The 27,869-nt window shown below is 41.0% G+C and overlaps 1 protein-coding gene across 6 annotated transcripts in view; it reads right to left on the reverse strand.

The window, feature by feature from the left end:
* The window catches only part of LOC125452825 (kelch-like protein 29), a 371,153-nt gene that overhangs the window by 113,176 nt on the left and 230,108 nt on the right, over positions 1-27,869 (reverse strand). For 5 of the 6 annotated variants that reach the window (XM_048531718.2, XM_048531717.2, XM_048531719.2 and 2 more), the window contains 2 exons: positions 13,536-14,057; positions 8,646-8,723 (listed from right to left, as the gene is read on the reverse strand). In XM_048531718.2, the coding sequence (XP_048387675.1) occupies positions 8,646-8,723; positions 13,536-14,057 (600 nt within the window). The remainder of the gene's footprint in view (positions 1-8,645; positions 8,724-13,535; positions 14,058-27,869) is intronic. The other variant, XM_059645636.1, reaches the window with a different exon arrangement.

Here is a 27,869-nt window from a genome sequence, read left to right on the forward strand (position 1 = left end):
TACAGTCAGCACAAGAAAACAACACTGTCTTTTGCTGAGTTCACATTTTCATTACAAACACAAATTCTGTCTTGTCAAAGGCTTAGTTAAAGCCATCTGCAATTCACAAATGCAGTATTTGAGAAAGCCATCAGTACATCTCTGAACTAGCTTCAGCTGATGTTTATTTCAGTCATGTTCAAAAGAACGTTGTCATTATACAATAATATGCTGCGAGAATATACTCATTTCAATGTCAAGTGAAGACTGACATTTGACTATACAACAATTTTGTTCAATCTGATGTAAGTTTTAGATGACCCATCTTTGACAAATTACAACTTACTCAAAACAAAGAAAAGTACAGCACGGGAACAGGCCCCATCACCCACCAAGACTGCACTGACCCATGACGCCTTTCTAAACTAGAAGCTCTTTACCTCTACTATTGCATCCCTCTATTCCCTGCCAATTCATGTATCTGTCAAGATGTCTCTTTAGTGTTACTATTGCACCCGCCTCCATCCCTCCTCTGGCAATGCATTCTGGGCACTTACCACCCTCTGTGTAAAAAAACTGCCTGTCATATCTCCTTTAAACTTTACTCCTTTTACCTTTAACCTGTCAGCCCTAGTAATTGACATTTCTATTCTGGGAAAAATACTCTGATTATCCATTCTATCCATGCCTCTCATAATTTTGTAAACTTCTATCAGGTTGCTGCTCATCCTTCGATGTTCAAGTGAAAACAAACCAAGCTTGTCCAAGTTCTCCTCATAGCTAATACTCTCCAAGCCAGGCAGCATCCTCATGGTCCATTTCCGTACCCTCTCCAAAGCCTCCAAATCCTTCTGGCCATTTGGCACCAGAACTGTATGCAAGATTCCAATTGTGGTCTCACTTCAGTTCTATAAAGCTGTAACCTGACTTGTCAGTTGTTATATTCTATATCCCGACCGATGAAGGCGAGCATACCTCATGCCTTCTTGACCACCACATCCACTACTCCAAAGGCTAAACAAGGACCTGACTCTGTTACTGTAGGATACATCTGCTTTGGCAGACAATAGCCCTTTGAAGTGCAAAATGTTATGATATTATCGCAGTTTCTCAGTTTAAGGCTAATTTTATGCCACAGCACATTTTGCTGGGTATACAACAGTGCTGTAATTGCTTGTGTGCCAAGCTGGTAAGTTTGTTTGCAGATGTTTTGAAACCATGCTAGGTAATATCATCCATGCACCTCTGATGAAATCTGTTAACCAGAGATCCTCTATTCATTCACAGGATGAGGGCAATGCTGGCCAGGCAGCATTTATTGCCCATCCCTAATTGCCCAGAGGGCAGTTAAGAGTCGACCACATTGCTGTGGGTCTGGAGTCACATGTAGGCCAGACTAGGTGAGGATGGTAGTTTCCTTCCCTAAAAAATGTGAGTTAACCAGATGGGTTTTTCCAACAATCCACAATTGATGATGGATTCATGGTCATTGTTAGACTGTTAGTTCCAGAGATTTTTATTGAATTCAAATTCCACCATCTGCCATGGTGGGATTCGAACATGGGTCCCCAGAACATTGTCCGGGTCTCAGCATTAGCAGTCCAGCAATAATACCATTAGGCCTTCATCTTCCCACAGATACACTGATAATGTTACGTGGTGTGGTGACGAAACATCTGCAAATAAACCTACCAGCTCGGCGAGCGAGTCAACAATCACATCAACAACCCGAGCTACACATCTTCTCAAAAACCTTGAGTTCTGTCAACCTGTAGTGTCACAGAGTCACACAGCAGGGAAACAGACTGGACTTGTGGAAATGTTTTAAAATCAGTATGGAAAAGCTTTAATATTAAAGGGCAGAAGCTTTCATCTGTATTGCTTAATAGTCTCTAACTTCTTGCAACAGAAAACATTTTGTTGAACTTAGAGCAAGTCTTTTAACTTCCTTTGTAAATTGACTATATAGACATGTGGAATAGTTAGATTAAGTGATTATGGGAACTGCAGATGCTGGAGAATCCAAGATAACAAAGTGTGGGGCTGGATGAACACAGCAAGCCAAGCAGCATCTCAGGAGCACAAAAGCTGACGTTTCGGACCTAGACCCGAAACATCAACTTCTGTGCTCCTAAGATGCTGCTTGGCCTGTGTTCATCCAGCCCCACACTTTGTTATCTTAGTTAGATTAAGCAGCAGCTTTGCAATGCAGATTTTTAAAATCAGTTGGCATATACTGGTTGATGCATTCACAGATAATCGTAAAGAATATAATTAATTGACGCTAACAGTTTATTGAAAGATCAATGACAGCACAATGATTTACACTGGGATCCAAATAGGCAAGATTAGATGATCAAAATGAGTGTTGTGTTCTAAAATGTCACTTAATCAGCAAATGTACGTTTGAATGTTTAAATAAAAATAACTTTAGCTGGTGACATCTGTCTGCTAGAGAGGTCTACATGCAGAGCCAGCAAGTCCACCGAATCCACTGCAATCAGCAGGAATCTGATGGGTTCTACTGTTCTCAATTCCAGGATTATAATCTCACATCTGCAAACTGTGATTATCGACCAGGAAACAAGAAAACTATGTCAAAACATGGTCAATAGGGTGCTGTTCATAAATAGTGTCACATCTTTTTGTTTTAATCTGAGTTCAAATATATAATATCAAGGCAGCATTTGACCATGTGTGGCGTTAAGGAGCCCTGGCAAAACTGGAATCAGTGCAAATCAGGTTCGAGTCAAACTGAGTAAAATGGAAGATGGTGGTACTTGTTGGAAATCAGTCATCTCAGCCTAAGGGCACAGCTGCAGGAATTCCTCAGGCTCATATCTAAAGCCTAACCATTTTCAGCTGCTTTCCCAATATTCTTCCTTCCACCATAAGGTCAGAAGTGGCGATTTGTTGAGTCCTTAAATACTGATGGATGGTCGAGTTTTGAGTTGATGAGTGGTAAATAGCATTCACCTTTTACCAGTGCCAGGCAATGAAATTCTCCAATAAGATCACCTCTTGATACTCAATGGTATCACCATCACCAATATTTCCACTACTAACATCCCAGGGGTTATCATCAATCAGGAACTGAACTGGAGCAGCCATATTAGCACTTGGCTATAAGGACATTTATTTATTGAAATGCTAGAATTTAGGTGAATGTTTGTTGGTATCCAAACCAATTTTGATTACAGTTCTTCTTCTTTATACTTCTCACAGTCTAATAACTGCTGAAATTCTGTAGGGATACATGCAATATTATTAATACCCATCACATCCCAAGAATAAGCTGAAAAAAACAAAGCCCTGAACTTCCTAGGGACTCGGGAAACATCCTTTATGCAAGATCTCAGCATCCCAGAATTGTTACCGAAAGGAAGAGACCATTCAGCCCATCGCTTCTGCACCCATTCTCTGAATGGGCATCATGGCTTGGTGCTATTCTTCTGTCTTCTGCCCATACCCTTGCCCAACATTTCCATCCAATTACTCATCTAAAAGCCCTGCTGAATGCCTCAACCTGCTCCCACCAAACTTCAAAGCCGTGCATTCCAGACTCCAGAAACTCACAGTGTTAAAAACATTGTTTTCTTAAATTGGATCTGATTTTTTTGCAAAATATTTTAAGTTTGTGCCATTTCATTTATGATCTTTTTATGAGAGAAACAGTTTCTCACTGTCTTTTCTGTCTTGAGCCCTCAAGTTTTTGAAAACTTGTATCAAGCCTCCTCTTATCCTTGGCTGCAAGTCCCAACTTCTCCAATTTATCTTCAGAACTGAAGATTCGCATCACTGCAGTGCTTCTTGTAAATTTCTTCTGCTGTCTCTCCAATCCCAGATTTTTCCTAAAATCTGGTACCCAAAACTGTGCACAGCCCTCCAGCTGAGGTCTAACTCATATCTTATACGAGTTCAGCAAAGTCTCCCTACCCCCACCAATAAAACTAGGATAATGTATGCTTTATTAACTACTAAGCATCCTTCCAACTTTATTGACTTATGTATTATGTATAATACAAAAGGCTTTTCCCTGGGTCCCTAACTACACAGATTCAGTGCAGTTCAGTTATATATTCACTAAAACAGTAGAACAGTTCACATTTGCACAGATATCACTGAGTCCCCAACTACACAGATGCTCTATACTTCAGTTAAATATTCAGTATAAAGCTTAGCAGTTCATTCCTTCATAGAAACTGAAAGAACTGCAGATGCTGTAAATCAGGGATAAGAACAAAATTTGCTGGATAAGCTCAGCAGGTTTGGCTGCTTCTGTGAATAAAAAATCAGAATACCTCCTGAGGAAGAGTCACTGGACCCAAAATGTTGACTCTGATTTTTTATTCACAGAAGCAGCCAAACCTGCTGAGCTTATCTTCTGTTTGCATTTCTGCAAAAAGATTGTTCCTCTTCTCCTTAGGATGTCCTGGAGTTCCAGCTACACCCATCTATCCAAATGCTCGAGCACACACCAACCACACAAAATTTGCAGAGTTTAAGACGCTTACTTTCCTTCGACTCGACTGACCTTTGCCCTTTCTGTGACCAACTCTTGAACTGTCCTGGGTGACCTATTAAGAAGTTTGCAATAAGCCCCTCCCTTGTTGCAGAGTAGAATTTAACACTGCTACTTGGAATTGAGTGTGTCACAAATGATACCATTCAGATTGCCGGCTTGATCAATACAATAAAAACATGCAAATACCTTGAGAATTTCATAACACCTATCATTTGTTTCCATGTTGCTTACATCCCTTTTATTCCATGAACTCTAACTTTGCTTTGCTGAGCAGTACTACATTTTTTCCCACATCGACATTGCTAAAAGCACGGTGTCAACTTCCGTATGTCTGCTGTTGACATTCAGTTGCACATTGCTGACTCCTCTCTGGACTCCTGCATGATTGCCAAATTATCAGCCTGCTTATTTGATGTTCAATATTGGATGAGCAGAAATCTCCTTGAATTAAAGCTTGGCAACAATGAAGCCATTGTTTATGATCACCATTTCAAGGTCTAGTTCCTAGCTACTGACTGTATCCTCGCCCAGGCTACCATCTAGATTAAACAAGTAAGTTGGGCCTGACATGGTCACGAGTGTGGAACATGACATATCTAGCTTAGACCTGGTAAGAGTAGGTATAAACATTTGGAGAGGTCAGTCACCCTTTTGGAAATGGTCTGGGAAATTTATACGGGAGGTCATGGTCATTTGGGAGATGCAACCTGCCCTTTGGGTGACTTAAAATGTTCTTTAGGGTTGTTAAAAGTAGGCATGAGCATTTGAAAAAGGTGCATAGACTCATTGGAAATGTCAAGCTGATGTAACTAACACATACTTAACAAATAGGGAAGTAGGGCATTGGTCACTTAAGTTCTCTCTTCCATTTGATAAGAAAGTCTCTGAGCTCTTTGATTCAAATTTACACATTGCCTTCACCCTGACAAGTTTTGATTTCATAGAATCACAGAATCCTGACAGTGTGGAAACAGGCCCTTCAGCCCAACAAGTCCATACCAAACCTTAAAGCATCTCACCCAGACCCGTGCCCTCGTAACACACCTAATCTAGACTTCCCTGAACACTACGGGCAATTTAAAATGGCCATTCCACCTGACCTGCACATCTTTGGACTGTGGGAGGAAACCCATGCAGACACGGGGAGAATGTGCAAACTCCACACAGACAGACACCCGAGGGTGGGATTGAACCTGGATCCCTGGTACTGAGGCAGCAGTCCTAGCCGCTGAGCCACCATGCCACCTTTTGTCTGATTTCTTTGTCTAATAAAAATCTATCTACCTCTGCTTTAGAAATGTTCAAAGAATCCCACTTCCAACCCCAGAGTGTTCCAAATTTGCATGATCGCAGAGAAACATTTCCTCTTAATGCTGCCCTTAAAGGACAAACACTAATTTTAAAACAGATCTCCTAAGGCCTGGACAAATTCAGGATGTTATACATTTAAATTAACCCATCCATCACTCTGCTAACCTCCAGTGAAAACAAATCCAGCCTATCTAACCTATCCTCATAAGACAACTCACTGATTCCAGCTATCAATCTAGTAAACCTCTTTTGAACCAGCTGAAGCATTAGAGATCTGCCAAAAATAACTCTCACAACTGTAAAAAGCAACTATGAAAGTCTCACAGCATTTGAAACGTTTGTCTGGAGTGTCAAACCAAACATTATTGCTACAATATCAATACTTCTGTTGACATGTGCCTTAGCAACCATCAAATGATTTGTGCTATGTGACTGATATCACAACCTTTCATTATTACAGTGCTGAGCCTGTCACTTCACAGTTTCATTTGTAGTTCTGAAGGGTGATACACTTTAAAGTAGGGCTAATTCAAATATTTGTTTTTAATAAAGGGATCAAAACAGTTAAATGTAGTGGGTGCTTTTCTTAAACTACAAGAATTTTTTTTAGTGAGCGAACACTTCAATAGTTACTTCAATATTTTTAACATGTGCCTTGAGAGTTTGTATTATAGATACTGGGTGGATTGCATATGTCGGCACAAAGGTGCCTTTGGGGCCATAAAGAATGATTCTGTTGAATGGAGGAATTAATTGTTCACTTGATATCATCAATTAGCTTCTGGGTGGAAGGCCATTTTTTAAGTCTTTCACAGGAACATAAGAATTAGGAGCGGGAGTAGTCAATTCAACCCTTCAGGCCCAATTGACCACTTAATATGTTCATGGCTGATTTCATGCTGATCTCAACTCCACTTTCCTGCCTGCTCCACATAGCCTTTTATCCCTCCCTACCTTCACCCCACTTAGGACTGCAGCAAGAAAGCCATCGAATCGATGGCCACATATAACCTTTGTGCCCCTTCCACTAATTGGTGCCCACTTAAGGATCTCATTCCCACCTCTGCTGAATTTAATGAATAGCAGACATGTGACTTGATGAAGAGTAAAACAGTTGATAAGCTCCAAGTGAGGCCCCTCATTCAAGAGGTTGTCAACATATAATCATCGTCTTGTTTTTACCAACCTATACACTGATACTATCAATTTTTTTCTTGTTAATTGCTAAGAGCATACTCTGAATATTCCCAGGATTTCATCATGAGTGCAACAGACATACTGTGCTGAAAGTCTATATGGACAAATAACCAGAGAGCATACAACTCCTCCACGTGAGACTCTTAAATTATTTTCACAACTGTTGGTAACATTAGAAAGAGGGACCTGAAACAGACTGGAAGTCTTTGTCTGATGATCACAGAATAGGGGCTATTTCACTGGAGTGTTGGAGGCTGAGGAGTGACCTTATAGAGGTATACAAAATCATGAGGGGCATGGATAGGTTGAATAGTCAAGGTCTTTTCACCAGGGTTAGGGAGTCCAAAACTAGAGGGCATAGGTTTAAGGTGAGAGGGAAAATGATTTATTTGGGACCTGTGGGCCAAAGTTTTCGTGTGGAGGGAGGTGCATGTATGGATTGAACTGCTAGAGGAAGTAGTGGAGGCTGGTACAATTACAACATTAATAAGGCATCTGGATAGATATGTGAACAATAAGGGATTAAAGGGATTTGGGCCAAATGCTGGTAAATGGGACTGGAATTATTTAGGATGTCTGGTCGGTATGGACGAGCTGGACTAAAGAGTCTGTTTCCGTGCTGTACAACTCTATGACTCCAACTGGTCAGGTTTATGTGAAGAAGCTATCATAAAGGGTTTCTGCAGGACTGTACTACCTTCTTAAGAGAGTTCAGAGCAGCTTTTGTATGAAGGAATAATTATATTGTGCAAAGGGAAACGGCCTAAATCCATACAGAAATAAATTGGACATATTTATATTACGCTGTTACCCTCTAGGTCACAGTGATGGTTTAGCCAGGGCTTAATTACATTGGTGTGCTCTATTCCAGATTAATTACTTTAGAGCTCGATGAAGATTCTGCTCCAAGGTCCTCAAAATACCTTGGCTCTGCTCAAGCATGAAATGCTCATTAACATAGTGATGGTTCATTTCACAAGAAACCAAATGTTATTCCCTCCAACGTACCATTGCAGCAAAACTCTAAGCATGGATTTCCCAACTTCTCATCTGGAATAACCAGGAATTGAAAAGGGAAGGGCAGTGTGAGGTGGATGATGCGTATGGGGAGAAAAACCTCAGAGACAAATCTTCAAATCCAGGTCTTTTTCCCTCATGCCTGGAATGGTCTCAAGTTAGTTTGGGAATGACTGGGGAGATTTTTGCCACTAGAACACAGCAGTTAGCTGGGGCTGGAATGGTTAAGAACACCAAAAATTTACATGTGGAGCTACAAAGTGTCTTGCCTTCAGAGCATCTACGAAGGTGAGTGTATGAAGCTGGAGTTGAATAATTGCTCTGCCATAGCTGGACAGAAATTACTTCTACCTTTCTTTTTTGCATTTCATTCGATCTTTGCAGAGGATGTTGATGACAGCAGTTGTGGCTATGCTTTTGGCAAATGAGCAAAGGGTCTGAGGTAGCAAGTTATGCCAATGAGGATCGGGCCATGGAGCTTACATATCAATGATTTACAGCCACGTTACCATTCAGGGAAGAGTGGTGCTCGTGACCAAGGACTCGAAGCATCCAACATAAGCAATTTGCTGGAGACTCAGTCCACATGAGCCCTGAGCGGCTAAAGACACCTCACCTGTTTGAAGTTCCTCCGTGGTGTCAAGTCTGGGCTGAGCCTGGTCCATGGTGCTGACAGGGGACTTGCGTTGGTCACCTCCAGAGATTTTCCAGGGCAAAGTCAAAAGACATAAATTACTCAGAGTTACTTTGTAATGATGTCATTAAATTGTCACATGATCAACTCCACATGCTTTAGCTAGAGATGAGTGACGAACTGTACTATATGGAAAACCTGAACAGATCCATTCTGAGGAAAAAAAACTACATAGATCCATTTTTTTTGGACGAATAATTCCTTTCAAAAACAAAACAAATGTTGTTGCACACGAAGGGTAATTGGAGCCCCATTATCATCTTTGTCCCAGAAATTAATTTCAGATTGTCATAACAAGTTGATAAAACCACACAATCAAGAACAGCCAGATATAACAACATGAACCAAAGTTAACTTTCCAACACATTCAAATATCAAATATCTTCTGGAGGAAATGGGCTCTGATTTGCAGTGGGTTATGGTCAGATTATATGGTTGTTGCCAGCCATGTCATAGAGTCATAGAATCATACAGCACAGAAACAAACCCTTCTGTCCAATCAGTCCATGCCGAACATAATCCCAGACTAAACTAGTCCTACCTGCCTGGTCCTGGCTCAGAACCCTCCAAAGCCTTCCCATTTTTGTACTTGTTCAATGTCATTTAAACATTGTAACTGTACCCACATCCACCACTTCCTCAGGAAGTTCATTCCACTTGCGATCTGCCCTCTGTGCAAACAATTTGCCCCTCATGTCTGTTTTAGATCTCTATCCTCTCACCTAAAAATGTGCCCCTGGTGTTCAAATCCCCCATCCTAGGGAAATAAAAAAAAATCTACCATTAACTTTATCTATGTCTCCCTTTATTTTATAAACTTCTGTAGGGTTGCCACTCAACATCCTGCATTCCAAAGGAAAGAATCCCAGCCTGTCCAGTCTTCCTTTATAACTGAAACCTTCTATACCCATGAAATTTCATAAGTATGATGCGTGGTTGGGATAAGGATCAATACAAAGCAAGCGGAAAATAAAAGCTCAACTCTTTCCTGTGAGTGCATGAGATGAAGGTGGATAATTTACTTCCTGACAGTTCAGTAGAGGGACAAAAGAAGAATCCTCTGGTGGTATAGAGGCAGGCACGTGCATGAATACAGGAATGTAATGAATGGGCTGTACCCAGCAGTCCAAATTCACTTTGACCTTGTGTACAATACTTTAGAATGTCTCTTCTAATGCCATGGCAATTGGTGATTAAATGTACATTTTGGGCATTTTTGAACACGTTAAGTGCTGAGTTCCCCTCAAAGCCATTCACCATCCTGACTTCAAAATATATCTCTGTTTCTTCACTGCTGCTGGGTCCGAATCCTGAATCTCCCACCCTAAATGCATTGTGGGTCAACCTACAGCACATGGACTGCAGTGGTTCAAGAAGGCAGCTCACCCCCACCTTCTGAAGGGGCAACTAGGGGCGGGTTATAAATACTGACCTAGTCAGCGATGCCCACATTCCATGAAGACGTTATGACAGGAATGATTTTTCTGGCCAACTTTCTTCTGCCCTATTCTAGACAACTGTTGTTCAAGGTGTGTCACAGTTCCTCACCTCAGATATTGGTTTGGTGCACCCCACCTCCAGGCCCATCCTCTGGCTGAGTCTTGCCCCTCAAAAGCAGCAAGAATTTTAAGCACAGCCATAGTTTGGGCCAAGCTTGCTGCTACACATTGTTAACTTGGGGTTGGCGTCTTCAGGAAGCTGATGGAGGAGCCTGAGTACTGTAACGTATCTCAGTGATGTCTTAAACTAAAATTAAAAGATGTACCCTTCTGTCTGTCATTGGTTCCATCTCTGGCCTTCGATCCAGAGTGATCCAAGAAAAGTTCACAGTTGCAGGCTTCATAAAGGACTGCTACACTGGAGACTTGCATTTTGAATCTCAGGAAGCAAAGGTCTTTTCCTGACTTCTTTAGATCTCAGCACTTGGCTAGCCCAATCAGTAGGTGCAGAATCACACTTGTCCCTTCAGGAGCTCTGGAACAAACCCTGACCATGTAAAGGAAGTGGGGACTGAGCGGTGAAGCAGACGATCCTGTCTATATTCTGACCTTTGCAACCTCACCAAGAACATACCAACGTCTCAACAGAAAAGACATGCATATTTATCCAACCAACATCTGTCTGTACATCCTCACAAAATTGTGATCACTGCTGTCCCCGTTATCAAAGCAACTGCCGTATGTAGTGTTCAAAATGTTAAAAGGCATTTGCTTCAAACTGAGCAAAACATATGAGATCAAACTCTTGTTAAATGAGTATTCACTTAATACATCTATCTAACCTTAAACAAGGCAGACTGAAGGCAGCAGTAAAATCATCTTTGTGAACAACTCCTCACACAATGTTACTTCAACAGACACAACTCAGGGATTTTCTTTGGCATTAAGAGATTCACATTATACCAACGTTTCAGACGCAAATTATTACTTATTTCACCAGGAATTTTGTTTTTTATTTTAACGGCCAAGACCAATGCTTTGTAATGTTATGAAACTTTTCTGTGAAAACTGCAGTTTTTTTGTTTTGCACTAAGTTAGCACTTCCCCAATAAATGATTTGCAGGCTACAAATGGCACGATTCACGTAAAGAAAACTAATATCTGGCAGATAACAGTAGAAGAACCGGTGTTCAAGTGCATTAGACATCTATCCTATGTTAATGTCATAACACATTGAACATATTTATGGGCTTGCCAAATTAGCCTAAGGAACACAAGTGCTTTAGAAACCGAAAATAGAGAACAGAATAATGGTAGTTCCCCTTTCTTCCTGCCCCACCTCCCTCCTCTGCATCCGCGCAGCAGACAACAATTACTTGAAAATGCAATCACTTACTGACTCGACTGCCAACATTATTTAACATAAAAGTGTGACAAATTGCTCATCATTCCTGCTCCGGTGCCAAATTCCCCAAACCTTTCAAAATCCCTTCTTTGCCTTACCCCTCCTATCTCTGCAACCTCTTCCAGGCCTACAAACACTCGGGCCCACCCCAAAGGCTTCACTTTTCTGAAACTAGCCTTTTACTTGTTCACTTTGTTATTTGTTCTACTATTTTTGGTTACGTCTTTAGTTTTCATGATGCAAAGCATAAAGGACATTCCTACCTAAAACCTATGATCCTTCCACCTCTCTCTCTCTTTTGCAACCCTCAGTAATGTTTGCCATTATGGCTAAGACTTTTACCACCTTTGCTCAACTTCTGTCCTGTAGCTCTGCTTTCTAAAGAACCTTGCAACATTTTAACAACAGCAGCGTTACACAAATACAAATCAATTCTTATTTTGCATCCCATCAACTATTGATAACTTTGAATGAGAATGTGCAGAGAAAGCTTTCTATAAATGCAATTCAAAAATATTATGCGGTATATATATTCAAATGCATTAGACATCTATTGTGCGTTAATGTCATTACGGTAATGGCCATATTAATGGGCTTGCTTCATTGGCCTAATTCAATGGATTAGCACGGAGAAGTATGCAAATCAGTCCTCTCAGACATGGATTATTTTAAAGAGAGTTTTTGCTGTATTGTATGTGAAACTCGGAGTACAAGGTAGATTAAAGATCACGATTAGGTCATTTAGCTCTTCAAGCTTGGTCTGCCATGTCAGAAGTTCATCAACGATCTGTTTGAGATCACAAGCCTGATTTCCTGTCTGTACCACACCATCCTCCCTGTCCTTGATTCCTCCAGCCTATCACAAACCTTGAATATTTTCAATAATGCAGTTCCCCCACTACTTTCTGGGGAAGAGAATGCCAAAGATTATACCCTCAGAGGAAAGTATCTCATTGTTTCCGTCTTAAAAGGAGACCTCTGATCCTTAAACTGTATCCTTGAATTCTAGTCTTCCTTACGAGAAGGCAAATACTCCCAATATCCGCACTATCTAGTCCCCTCAGGATCTTGTGTACTGAAGGGGGACGCATGGGAACATTGTTAATACAATGGTTGCGGTAAAGGTACTAGGAAATTCTAGGCATCAATCGTTTTTCTAAGGGTAGGATGACATCCCTTTAGATTGGCTGACAACGCATCCCTCCCATTTTTTAATTCCAGTCATCCAACATTATTAAATCTCCACAAAGTGATTTATTTATTTAATTATTTTCTGCAGCAGATTCATTCATTCCTTTGGCTTTTGACTGTGCTCTTTATGCAGATACAAAGACATACATGGTAGATTCAAAATTTAGTGAGCGCGAGAGGTTTTTGGCTCTTGAAGTTTTGCTGCGTCAAATTCAATTCCTTGATGAGCACTTGACCTTCCTACAAATTATAAAGCACTCAACAGTCTTCCATGCAGCCAATTAAGTTCTATATTTAAATAAGCAGTGAATACTATAACAGATAAGTGCTTGAAGGTCACTGATGCTATTCAGAAATTCAAGTCGCAGAACTTCGGATAATTAAGGATAACAAACTGTGCAGCTGTATTCCTTAAAAATTATAAAACATCACGACTCTCTTTCCTGGGTAATAAGACCTGATATTTCACAAATGATACTTTTTGTCAATTATCTCGAATATCTGCTGAATTATTTGATTGATTCTGGAAGGAATGATTATAATTAGCAGGCATTTACGAAGGCTGCTCGAGAACCATTGATTTCAAAGCATAATTGAATCATCTCGGAAATGGTTTATGTGCCTTACGTACAAGAGACTTGCATAAAACTCAATTTCTTAAAACTATCAACTTCTTCCACAAGTCTGTAGACCATGATGCCTCAAGATGGGAAGAAAAGAGTCGATTGAACACGGATAGAGACCGAAACGGACAATAAAGCATCTAAATGGATCTACCTTTCGGGTGCCATGGATCCATGAACTCGTATTTTCCGGTCCCGACTGTCCGTAACATCTGCACGCCATTTTTGCTGTCTTCAGCTTGTGGTGGATTTAAAGGAAGGTGGGAGACTACCTGCTCATTGACTCCTTGAGCATTACTAGGAAGGGCTGCTGAGGGCACAGCTGATGGCTGCAGAATGGGGCAACTCATTTGACCATTCCCCACCGTGCTTTGGGGGGGCTGAGTCACCTGACCCACCCCAGTGAGAGGGGACATGGTAATTGGCTGGCTACTTGTGTACAAAGGCTGACTTTGTAGATTAACAACCATGTTCGTTAGAGGCTGGGAAGCATGTTGCACTTGATAATGTGCCGTCATAAGTGGAAGTTGAGGGGGAACTGGAGGTGGCATGGTAGGCGTGGCTCCAATCACTGGGCCTTGGACACTGAATGCTGGTGGTTGTGTCATCCCATACGTGGGAGGTATTAGGGCAGGCTGGCCGACTGCAGCAACTGAAGGGACCCATGATGCTGGACCTGGAATATAAAAATAAATTAACACATTAATTTCACTCTGCACAACACAATCCTGCCAGCTAACAATAATCTATGTCATTTCTCAACAATTTTCAAACACATCATCTAAGGGGTCATAGTTTTAAGCTGGTTGGTGGAAAGTATAGAGGGGATGTCAGAGGCAGGTTCTTTACGCAGAGAGTTGTGAGAGCATGGAATGCGTTGCCAGCAGCAGTTGTGGAAGCAAGGTCATTGGGGTCATTTAAGAGACTGCTGGACATGCATATGGTCACAGAAATTTGAGGGTGCATACATGAGGATCAATGGTCGGCACAACATTGTGGGCTGAAGGGCCTGTTCTGTGCTGTACTGTTCTATGTTCTAATGTTTCGCAAGTTCATGAATTTTTAATGCACTTTTTCTCCCCCCATAAAAAAAACATAAACTGCCTGTGAACTGTTGGAATATTGCTCAGAGCGGATAATATGAGAGAGAGAGAGAGAGAAAGTGAGACAGACAGCGCAAAAGCGAGACAGTCAGCGCAAGAGAAAACGAGAGCGAGAGAGAATCAGAGTGAGGCAGAGAGAGAGTAAAACTATTTGTGCTTGTATATGAGAGGGTGAGGTGTGGAGTGTAGGGTGGGGATGTGTGTAATTGGCAGTGTGGAATAGGTTGTGCAGGACACGATGAGTCGTTGTGGCTAGTAAGTACTCTCATCTATTGACAGCCATGTAGATATAGCTGTATGTTAAAATCATTACTGTTACATAGATAATGTTGTATATTGTCTATTCCACAGCACTGGCCAACGACAAACACAGCACGTGTGTACATTAACCATTGTAGCCACAGTGCTTACGGTGCCTGTGATGTGATAGCACGATGCCTGCTGCAAAATTAGAAGCAACAAGATGAATGTTTTTCTAATGTTTGAAGTTTATTCAGATACTGGAATTGTGAAATGCACAATGCCCCACTCCAGACATTTGTCCGCCCTGCTCCTGACTCCTAATGCCTCTCTCCCTCTCACCACTGTGATGCCTTGCTATTCACCGTCCATGGGAGTGAGGTGGCAAGTGAAAGGAGGGCTATCATGGAATTAAAGGCCATGTGCCAATGGGGATGTGGGAGGTGAAATGAAGCAGGGAATGGGAGTGGGATGACAAGTGAAGAACTGAGTAAAGTGCTGAGAAGAGCCAGAGTGGGAAGTACTCCGAGGGTATCAGTGAACCCACACTTTTGCCTATGGGCAGATCGGCATGTACTTCTAATTCCAGGAACTCAATGACATCTGTGGCACCAGATACGCCCTTTCCACAAAGTAACTTTGATGGTGGAGAACATACGTACATGCAAAGATTGGAGTGCTATTTCCGTTATTACAATTTGCATTTACAATATGAATCCTGAAAACAAATATTACATGACTTTGAGGACTGACAATTCTTATTCAGACTCAATATCATAGACTACAAATCCTACAGCAGCCTCTTTCAGCCTTCAATCAAACATGCATACTCAGAAACCCTGACATGTTAATAAACAGTTTGAAGTTGAAACTCAGCCGAACATTCATCTGATATAATGAGAGAACTTGGGAAAGGTTTACAAAGACCTCAGGTGAAACTCCACAAATTGATTCTTTTTCTTTGCCTCAGTTGCTTTAGAAGCTGGGCACTTTTGTTTCATATCTCCACACAACCTCAACACCATACCACTGCCACGTTCCTTCATACTCAATTTGCTAACTCACGGTTTCCCACTGTGCCCAAACTTACTCCATTACAGCACAAATGTCCCACTCCCCTCTATCAACCCTCATACTGCCCATGCCATATCCATAACATTTTCTTCCATGGACAGGTCTCAACAGCCATATAGGAATAAAGGAAGACATTCAAAAAATGTAACATTGTTCTCACATGCGCACACATTGATAGTGAAAAGTTTTGAACAGGTTTTTCCAATCTCAAGTGGTTAATCTCCAAGAGAGAGGGAACTTCTATTAAAGCCCCACTTCAGAGATATTTAATCCCTTAAAAGTGTATTTAAAGTGTCAAAATGTAAACTTAGAGAGGTCTGGTAGCATCTCTGGAGAGAAGAGAGTTGAGAGTCCAGTGGCACTTCTTAGAGAAAAGAGAACGATAGACAGAGAGAGAGAGAGAGAGATACAGACAGAAAGAGACACAACGTGACAGAGACAGAGAGACAGAGAAAGAAAGAGACAGACAGTGAGTGAGAGAGAGAGAGAAAGAAAAGAGGGAGAGAGACAGACAGGGAGAGAGAGACAGAGAAAGAAAGAGAGAGAGAGAGAGAGAGAGAGAGAGACAGAGAGATACACAGAGAGAGACAGAAAATCAAACAGCAGAGAGAGAGTTCTTATGGTTTTACACAGTCCATGAAAATCTGATCTATTAACTCTACCTCTCTTTACAGAAACTGCCTGGCCATATGAATACTTTCAGCATGTTCTGGCTGTATTTTGTTTCCAAGCATCTGCAATATTTTGGTCTAGACTATCAAATGAAAAGAATACTACACTTGGGATGGGTGGCAGCAAAGTGATATTGTCCCTGGACTAATAAGGCACAAATTCAATCTAATGTTCTGGGGAACAGATTCCAGTATTACTGTGACAGTCGGTGAATCCCAAATTTAATAAAGAAAATCTCTGGAATTAAAATGCCAGCTATGTAAGCACGTTGATGGCTGTAAAACAAAGGTATTCATTTTACAAATATCATTTAGAGAAGGAAATCTGCCACTGTTACCTGGTCTGGGCTTACAATGTGACTCCAGATCCACATCAATGTGGACGAGTGTCAACTGCTGTCCAAAATGCCTAAAAATAATAAATCTGTTCAAGGACAGCAAACTCCAGCCTTGCTAGTGTCAGGCACATCACGTAAGAATAAATAAATCTATAAAAAGACACATTATTGAGACAATACCAATTTGCCACTTAAATCTATGACTTCCTGAATGACTTAACATCCCACATCTATGTTTGTGAGGTCACTTTTGGGTACTCTGCAAGACATTCCTTTTTTGAACTCTTCCAGCAGATGGTTAGTCAACAACTGACACATTCTTGTCATCATCTTTGTTCTCTATCGTTTCTCTCGGAACCTTACTGAGAACAAGTGAAAACCCAACATCCCTTGTCCTATATCCAAACATTGCTCCTTGTTAACTTGGAAGCACTGCAGCTTACTCCGAGCCATTAATTCTGTGTTTTGTTACAGGACGTATACTGTCAGAAAGTGGAAAGGTTTTTATACTCTAAAACTTCAGAGCTTCTTTTTATCACCTTCCTAGAAGATGCAAGTTTTGACTGATGAGTGCCTGAAGGTGCTCCAAAGGCCAAGTTCAGAATTCAGACTAGCATCAGAATCTTTCCAGCCTTTCCTTCAATGATTAAAGAATTGGGTTGACATTTCCATCCTATCCTGGCATTCTTTGAGATTTTATTACTTGTCAATTCTGCTTCAAGATACTTATACTGAGTTACATGCACTTTTCCAGGCACCAACATAACAATCTAATGTAACATTTTAAAAAATATATGTTTTGTTTAAAACCAACTGATCTGCAGTCCATCTTTTCTTGGCTTTTGTGCAGTCCAGAAAATGTCAATCTGATAGGATACTTTAAACAAATAAGATATTTTTTCCCACTGGTTTGGAACAAGCAATCTTAACAGTGCATTTCCTGGGCTCGCAAGATTCATATATGTGTATGTTTGAGGGAATTAGGATTTATTTTAATCTCACTTGATTAAAGCTGATACTTTCCTTGAAACTGTGGATGGATTGTGGATTTGTACTGAGGATATAAACAATAGATAGTTTTCTTCACCAATTTAGTGAGGAACTAAGTCGAGAACAGGCCATCCTAGACAGTGTAATGAGGAAGGGATAATTAGTGATAATTAGTTTTGTGAGGCCCCTTGGAGATGGGTGGCCATTACCTGATAGAGCTCTTCATCAAGATGGAGAGTGACACTGTTGGTACTGCAATTAGTGTCTTGAATTTAAACAGAGAAAACTACAATGGTATGAAGGTGTGAATTGGCTACAATGGATTGGGGAGTGTTCGTCAATGGTGTGATGGTGGAAGGCAATGGCAAACATTCAAAGAACAGCCACAATTGTTCATTGCTGTTTGGTGCAAAAGTAGAACAGAAAATGTGGCCAAACAATGGCTTAAAGGGGAAATTAGATGTTACATTAGATCCAAGGAAGAGGAATACAAATTGGCCAAAACAGAACAGACCTCAAGAGTGGGAGCGTTTTAGAATTCAGCAGAAGAGTACAAAGGGATTTATTAAGAAGGAGAAAATAGAGAAAGAGAGCAAGCTTGCAGGCAACATTAAAAAAAGCTGACTGTAAATGTTTCTGTAGCTATGTGAAGAGAAAAGGATTGGTGAAGCCAAATGTAGATTCCTTAGAGGCAGAAATATGAGAGTTTTCAATGGGGAACAAATAAATGGATGACCGACTAAATACATTCTTTGGTTCTGAGCTCACAGGGGAGGTCAGCATAACATAGCAGAAGTGTTCAGGAACTCTGCGTTTAGTGAGTGGGAGATACTGAAGTAAATCAACTTTACGATGGAAAAGGTATTGGGGAAATTGATGGGATTGAACACTAATCAATCCCCAAGTCTTGACAATCTAAGTTAGCCTGATGTTGACAATGCGGAAAAATGCTGTAGTGAATAAGAATAGAATTAATAGCTGGGCATTTGGAATAGAGTGCAGGTTTGGTAGCAAAACCGGGAATGCATATAATTAACTGAATGACAATAAATTGAGATTGGGAATGCACGAGACCTGGGTGTCCTCATACACCAGTCACTCAATGTAAGCATGCAGGTGCAGCAGGTGATAATGAAGGAAAATGGCAAGTTGGTCTTCAGAACGAGGGGATTTGAGGACAAGAGCAAGGATGCCTCGCTGCAATTATATAGGGCCTTAGTGAGGCCACATATGTAATAGTGCTCTTGCTACAGGGGGAATGCAGCGAAGGTTTCCCAGACTGATTTCTGGGAAGCTGAGACTGATGTACAAGAAGAGTTGGAGTTGGTAAGGACTGTGTTCACTGGAGTTTAGGAGAATGAGGGAGAAATCTCACAGAAACTTACAAAATTCCAATCGGACTCGACTGGGTAGAGGTAGGAAGCATGTTCCCAATGGTGGTGGAGTTCAGAGCGAGGGGCTACTTTCGATGAATACATGGTAAATCATTTACGATTCAGATACAAGAAGTTTCTTCATCCAGAGAATGGTGACCCTGTGGAATTCTCTACCAAAAGTCATGGCTAAAGACACTGTATGGTTTCAAGAAGGAGTTGGATGCAGAACTGGAGGCTAAAGGGATCAAAATATATTGGCAGAAAGCAGGAAAAGGCTATTGAGTCGGATGATCAACCGTGATCATAATGAATAGTATTGCAGGTTCAAAGGGCTGAATGGCCTACTACTGTTCAGATTTGTGTGTTTCTATTGGAATTAAACAAGCTGCTGCAGGAGTCTTTCAATGCTATTCAAAGGTTATTAACCTTTTCTGGCTCAACTTTTGTTTACTTGCTATTAGGGGTCCAAAAGGAAACACATTAGGAGACTGAGAGAGATAATGGGAACTGCAGATGCTGGAGAATCCAAGATAGCAAAGTGTGGAGCTGGATGAACACAGCAGGCCAAGCAGCATCTCAGGAGCGCAAAATCTGACGTTTCGGGTCTAGACCCTCCACTTCCTGGGATACCAGGATCTCACCTACACTATCACATTTATTGACAGAATCTCAGAATGTTACAGCTCAGAAGGTGCTATCATTTCTGTAGCAGCTTTCCAAAGAAAGCAATGACTCAGTTCCATTCGCCTACTCGTACCCATGCTAATGCTCTCTCAAATGCCTCAATTGAACCTGTCTCCACCAAAATTGCAGGCAGTGCATCCCAGATCCAAACCACTGTGTGAAAAAGATTTCTCTCACAACACATTTGTTGTGTCTGCAAACTACTTTGTATATCTGTGCTCTCTTGCTCCCAAGCCTTTTACAAGCTTTCATTTTCTTACTCCTGCTCTATCCAGACACGACATGATTTTGAAAACTTGTAATAGATCACCTGCTATGCTTCTTCTCTTCAAAGTGAACAGTTCCAGCTTTCTAATCTGTACTCATTACTGAAGTTTGTCATTGCTGCAGCCATTTTTATATATCTCCTCTGCATTCTCTCCAATGTGTTCACATCCTTCTTATAACGTGGCACCCAGGACAGTACTTAATACTCTGGAGAGGTCTAACAAATGTATTTTGTTAAACAAGTTCAATATCACCTCCTCGCTCTACCACTTTATACCCCTACTAATATAGTCCAGGAAATTTTATGCTTTATTCATTTGAATTTCCACCATGCCTGCCACCTTCTGTGATCTGTGCATATATATATACACACCTAGGTCCCTCTGATCCTGCAAGTTCTTAATCATTGTACTCACTATTTTACTTTGCCTGAAAACAAAAAAAAAACTGGTGATCATAACAGGTCAGGCAACATCCTTGGAGATAAAGCAAACTAACATTTTGAGTCTAGATGACTCTTCACCAGAGCTGACTTGTCCACATTCTTTCTACCAAAACACACATCAGTTCTGTACATTATAACGGGAAATCTCTGAGAATGTGGTAAAAGAAAAAGTGAATGCTGGTTTACGCAAATTTAGAGGAGTCAACAAGAGGAAGGCAATACTTGCTCATCAAACCTTATGCATTGTCTTGAGGACATCAGGCCAGACACAGCAATGGGAAAGATTGAGGGACAGAAGGGCAACTAGACTCCTTTCCAGCTGTAAATATAAGACATTCCTCTTTCTTTGGATCTACCCCATCAGAACCTCCAGTGCTCAGTCTAAGAAGTTTGTGCCAACTTGTTTGGTCTCTGAGTTTTCCTCAAGCTTTCTGCAATGTGTCAGCATTTGACTTCATCTTCCAAGTAAGTTCGTGGATCCAACTTAGATGGTTTGATAAAAATTCTATCTAAACATTGTTTGAACACTAAACCTACAGGCATCTGAATCAGCACCTCCATGCATGTTCAAATAAGGGTAAACAGCAACAAGAATAAAACTGAATGCCTACATAGGGCCCCTTTCCAAGCTTTCACCAACATAAGCCCCGATCAACATTCCAAAATTTGGTCAATGACAATAACAGGATTACAATGCGATCATGTTTAGAACTGCACTCGGAGATTTTTATGGCAAAATAGATAATTAATGAGGAGTTAACATGAACATTAAATTAATTGGCCCTCTTCAAGCAATATTTCGATTTAGAAGAGTGTTGATTAGTTTTGTAAGTATGCAAAACAAGGATCATGAACTTTAATTAATGGTATACACTAGGCCTTTAACAATGCTGCTCAGGTTGCATTCTAACAGTAAACAAAGAAGTCAGTGTTGTTCTTCTCAAACAGAATGGTGACAATATTAGTTTTATTTTAAGACCATGATGGGTTGGTTCTACAGCTCTGAAGCATTTTCATAATTCACAACCAATACTACTTAGCATGAATGAATTTCCACCTGGAAATATGTTAACGCCATGGAAAAGAAACCCTGGAATTAGAGGCAGCTTTTCAATTAATTGCGGCAGAAGGGATTAATTGTCAAATGATAAATTAGTTCTCCTTTTTCTTCTTACTGCACACAGATTTCAATTTCACTACCCAATGCCCCCCCAAGCAAACCTCGACTTCCTCCATCATCACCTCCCCAGTGAAATATAAATTACCAAATACGACCTCTTTGTATGATATTCTTTAGAATGTCGCAGAGCATATACAATTGGAATGAATCTAACTGTGCTGTTCACTATCATTTCATGAACAATCCCATACAGAGCCCATATTTCAAGCTGGATCATCTTTGGATATAGCCTAAAGCCTGGATTTGGAGAGCAATCTTGTGACGTCCTTCCAAAGTTCTCATGTTCTCTGCAACCATGCCAATGAAAAATCTACAAGATACAATCTACAGGACTCCTGGGTCCTTCCAGAATTCCAAGTCCACAGTACATCAGAATGTTTAAATTCACCAGCATTGATTTTGCACCAAAGGAAATGACAGCCTCTTATACCATGGTTACTCGTGTTTCAGCCTCTACTTATTCATCTATTTCTACCTAGGGGTCCCATTAAGAACTTTTGTTTCACATTGATCTTGGAAATTGGTGATCACCAAGGAACAATAATTACCAAAAACGCAGGGTCACCTTTTTGAATTTCTGTAGTCCATTTGGTGTGAGTACATGTACAATCCAGTTGGGATGGGAGTTCCAGATTTTAGCTTAGTGGGGAACTTGCAAGTTGTGGTGCTCCCCTGTAGGTGTTGCCCTTGTCATTCTAGGTAGCATGGAACGTGCTTTTACCAGAACGAGGGCAAGTTGCTGAAGTGCATGTCGTAGATGTACACTGCAGCCACTGTCCATAAATGGTAAAGGTATGAATGTTTAAATGGTAGATGGAAAGTTAATCAAATGGGCTGCATTGTTTTGAATGGTGCTGAGCTTCTTAGGTCTTGGTTGTAGCTTAGTCGTTCAGGTAAGTAACAAATATTCCATCTCATTCCTGACTTGTGCAGTGTAGGCGGAGCTCAGGCTTTGGGAGTCCGGGCTGAGTTCCTCTTACCTGCTGTGTTAGCTAAGTCCCTGCTCAATGGTGAACCAAAGGATGTTGGTAGTAGGAGATTGACTTCAGATTTCAATCCCATTGAATGTCAAAGGAGGAGTTAAGACAAATTTGGAGATATTAGGAACTGCCGCTGCTGGAGAATCTGAGATAACAAGGTGATGAGCTGGATGAACACAGCAGGCCAGGCAGCAGAGGAGCGGGAAAGCTGATGTTTCAGGTCTGGACCCTTCTTCAGAAAGGATCCAGATCCAAAAGATCAGCTTTTCTGCTCCTCTGATGCTGCTTGGCCTGCTGCGTTCATTCAGCTCAACACCTTGTTATGAAAGACACATTTGGAGATGGATTACCTAGCATGTGTAGCGTGAATGTTAATTGTCACTTATCAGCACAGGCTAATCAGGGCGAATCTTCTCTCTATTTAAGTTGTATTTGCGAACACAGCACAAAATTTGCAAATGCCATTTTATCTTCCTTGTAAAGAGGAGTTTATGTAAACTACAAAGTTAAGCATCAAGATGCCATATCTGTGCCTGCTGTCTTAGCAATTTTGACGCAATGAGAAAACCTTGTGGTCAGAATGTCCTAGAATTCTATCTAATGTGTGAATGTTGGGCAATATTAATAGAAAATAATAACAACACAGCTTTTGCCATTTATGAGGTGGCGTCTGTGTGTAGAAACTGTAACTAATGTGAACACGTGGAAGCTAATGGAAAAGCTGAGTATGTTATGTCACATCCTAATAAACACTACTGTCAACATTGCCGCCCTCCCCCCCCCCAACAAATCCTTGAAACAGTCAATTGGAACACAGCATTCTTGCTTTTTTTTCAAATATTGCTCTGAATTAAGCAGTAGATATGACATATATGAAATTGTAAGTAGATCTTCTTTCACAGCAATAAACTAAGTAAAATGATTTTATTAAAGAGCTATCTTAAATGTTCACATTTAAAATTTCAAATTTCATATGTTGACTTTAATATCTTATTTGGATGTAGTTGTAGACTAACGGCAGTGATGCTGAGAGACAGAGAATGAGACAGTGAATAGTAGCGGTAGCATCTCCAGAAAAGTCAGCTTTATTTCATGCAGCATTTTGATTCTGAGATGGGGGACGAAGAGAAAGGGGAAAATGTCACATAATAGACCTAAATGTGCACCTCCACATTTAACAGAACAGCATATAATGCCCAGATGTGTTACTTGTGGCACACTGGCACAAGTGCCACTTGCCCCATGCATGTGTCGGAACATGCCTGAACAGGTTGATTACAAAGATCTATAACGTCCCAATGAGCAAAATTGTTGTCCCACGGATATTATGAGAAGGTCTCACGTTAGTTGTTACCTTGTATGATATTAGAATCCAAATAGTTATTGAAGAGGGTTGGTGGCCGAAGTTTGTACTAATGGATACCAGGCATTCATTTCATGTGCCTTTTGTGTTAAGTCTGGCTGAGGCTAGGGCACCTGAAAGTGGGAAAATGAAATGTGCTTTTAGCTTGTGCCCACATTGAAAGAAATAGCTTTTATCTTCCTGAAGTTTAAACTGGTGGAAACCATAGTCCATTCTGCTCTGAATGGCTTACAAACTGGGCAGTCACCATATAAACAGTGGAAGCATCGAGACAGAGAGGGAGAGAGATGGTGATAAGGTAGAACTGGTGTCGTCAGCATGTGGGAGAAATCTGGTCACATCTTTGATTGAAGTCACTGATAAAAGGTGTACAGGTAAGAAAGAACTGACGTCACAGAGATAGATCCAAGAGATAATAATTAATACACACTTACTCTGGGGACTGTGTGCAGTGAGTTTGATAAAGTAACCAATTTATCAAGATACAAATACAAAGAGAAATAATTAGTGATGGTGAAGGACCACAAACGTGCTGATCAGATGGCGGATTTACTTTTTTCCTCCGACGGGACGCCTAGGGTTATAAACCTCACAAGGCTATAAAAAGGGAGGAATGACTTGATTGTAGAAGATTGGGTCAGGAGTGCGGGTCATTCTCTCACAATATCTGGGACCCTTTCACCTATATCGAGTCATGAAAACTCGAGGGACTATCAATCTTCAGTTGAGTTACTGGAGCAAAGTCTGAAGCACGTGGGATTAGAAGATTGATTGACTGAAATCCTTGAGTTTTACTCAGGAAACTATGTGGCTTGGATGTAACACTGTGGATGATGGGATATCACTTTGAGTTTCACAGAGCTCAATGATATGCTCCATTTCAGGAAGGGAGAATATTGAAGGAGTGCTAAACAATGGGAATGTGGCCGGGAAGGGCACTGTTAAGGCTCTGCTATAATTCAAGGTAATACCAAATTTGAGTTCTTCAATCTCAACCCCAGAAAATGGATACATCCACATAAACTCAGGAGCCTGCACAGTTGTAGAGTTACTTCAGAAACCATAACAGGGATTCAGTGAGATATTCAAGTGTAAAGTATTTTCTTTTGAAACATCAGAGCTAGTAAGAATTGCTGATGCTGGAGAATCTGAGATAACAAGGTGTAGAGCTGGATGAACACAGCAGGCCAAGCAGCAGAGAAGCAGGAAAACTGATGTTTCGGGTCTGAAACATCACTGCCAACCACTTGGGGCAAATGAACAAAAGTCATTTCAGGTTGAAAATCAGATGCTATACCTAATACAGAAGTAACAAGTGATACTGTGGGAGAAAAATACTAACATTACTGACATTTGATTCCAAGAACTACACTAGAACTGGCTCAGACACCTCTCTTTTCTCTGTATAGGTGGGAGCAGTGTGTGAAATGTAAATTGATATTTAGTTGAGAGTCTCCAAGGGACGGTTTTGTAGAAAGAGCTTCCTCTGGAGAATGTTCCTTAAAAGAGCAGCTCTAGTATTCAGCTGAATGTTCCATGTCTCAGTATTGCTATACTCATGGACCTGCATGAACTGATATTTCTGTATTGACTTCTCTTGTATAGCACCTGGCTCCTTCTTGATTCCCTGTCCCCATTCTCCATGATTAGGCCTTTTCACTTTGTACACATACGCAGTATGCAGGTAACTATGATATTGGGGGCATGGAGAGTTCTGACATCCAGAATGCTCACACACCAGGATGTGAAGAAATGTTTCTTCTTACAGGTGAAATCAGAACTAGGAGTCACCTTTTAAAAGTCAGAGATCCCCCATTTAAAAAGAGTTTAGGTGAAACATCTTCTCTCAGAGGTTCATGAATTTTTGAAACTCTCTACCTGAAAGGGTGTATTGAGGTTGATCAGGTGGGTTTCATTGAGTATGAGATCCCTGATTAGGATTGTTAACCTGGGCCAATCAGGGAGCCCTGGCTGACAGATATAAACAGGAGATTCAGAGAATCTCCTCATTCTTGGGACTGGCTATGAGCTGGCTGGTCAGAGCCTATGTACTGTGCACATGGAAATAAAGAGCAATTACAAAGTGTGGAGCTGGATGAACACAGCAGGCCAAGCAGCATCTCAGAAGCTGACGTTTTGGGCCTAAACCCTTCATTCCCCCCCCCTCTGATGAAGGGTTTAGGCCCGAAATGTCAGCTTTTGTGCTCCTGAGATGCTGCTTGGCCTGCTGTGTTCATCCAGCTCCACACTTTGTTATCTTGGATTCTCCAGCATCTGCAGTTCCCATTATCACTGAAATAGAGTGAGTTGGACATGGGATACCAGTCTCTGTGCAGTTATTTCAATAATGGAAGCAGAGGCTTGAATATTTTTTTAGACTGAAATGGACAGTTTCTTGTTAAACAAGGGGGTGAAATGTTATCAGCTGTTGTCAAGAATGTGGATTAGAGGTAAATGTTCCCTCTACACTACATGGCTACATGCACAAAGGTTTCAACCACCAGTGTCAGCATTTCAGTTCCGGATGTCACTGCCGCATAGGAACCTTGGAGGCATGAGCAGCCAGAAGGAAAATGAGTTGGAATGCCGATTAGAGATTACAATTAGATCAGCCAAGATTTTATTGAATAGCAGAGCAGGCTTGATGGGCTAAATGGCGTACTCCTGCTGTTAATGCATGTATTTGTATCTGCTGTGTCATTTGCAATGCTGCTTCATGATACCAGTTCCACATTGACTCTGATAGTAGTGCAAATCTCACTGTAACTGTATAGTTACAGTGCTGCCGTTAGTATATGGTTATGGTAAATGGCTTTGTTCCCTGTTACAGTTAGGCTTACCTCAAAATGAAGGCAATCACTGGTGAATATTTTAAAATGAAAGCAAGGTGACAGCTACTAGGATATAGGACTTATCAAAGTATTGGTAATCAATGACTAGCTGTACACAGATGGGATAGGGTCACAGAGTCATATAGCACAGAATCTGACCCTTCGGTCCAACCAGTCCCTGTTGACCATAATCCCAAACTAAACTAGTCTCAACGGCCTGCTCCTGACCCATATCACTCCAAACCTTTCCTATTCATGTACTCATCCAAATGTCTTTTAAACATTGTAATTGTACACACATCTGCCACTTCCTCAGGAAATTCATGCCACATGTGAACCACCCTCTGTGTAAAAAAAAACTGTCCCTCACATATTTTTTAAACCTTTCTCCTCTCACCTTAAAAGTATGCCCCCTTGCCTAGGAGCTCCTTCTGTTTGTACTGATATTTGCATTACACTAAGACTATGCATCAGTTCCACCAATACACCGCTGTTACTTTGGAAATTCTGCCATGCGGCTTACTGAACGGGCCCCTAGGCTGCTGTTGTTATTCAGTGGGGAAGGAAAGATTAAGGTTAGTCTTACTGAACAATGTGATATTACTATCTTCATCAGATGTATCCAGCATGCCAAAGTGATTCTGCATAGGGCCCCCTGGGAATTTGAAAGGAGGCAAAGTTACAGCTTTGAAGGTATAGGTTGGTGACATGGCAACAACGTCCTCAGTGACAGAGTTTGCCTCTGCTCTGTGAGTGTCACCTTGTTAACTCAGAGCCTGTGGAAATAGCTTTTTCAGTCAATTAGCTGTGCATGGGATTGTGGATACCAGAACAGGAGAATAGCCTCTACCTCTTGTCCCCTCCAAGATTCTTAACACGTCTTGTTCGTGTTTATAAAGGTAGTGCAGAAAACAATCTAAAACAGAAAAGTAGCAAAAATAAATGA

This window comes from Stegostoma tigrinum, chromosome 4 (genome assembly GCF_030684315.1).
Source record: "Stegostoma tigrinum isolate sSteTig4 chromosome 4, sSteTig4.hap1, whole genome shotgun sequence".
Classification (NCBI taxonomy): Eukaryota; Metazoa; Chordata; class Chondrichthyes; order Orectolobiformes; family Stegostomatidae; genus Stegostoma; species Stegostoma tigrinum.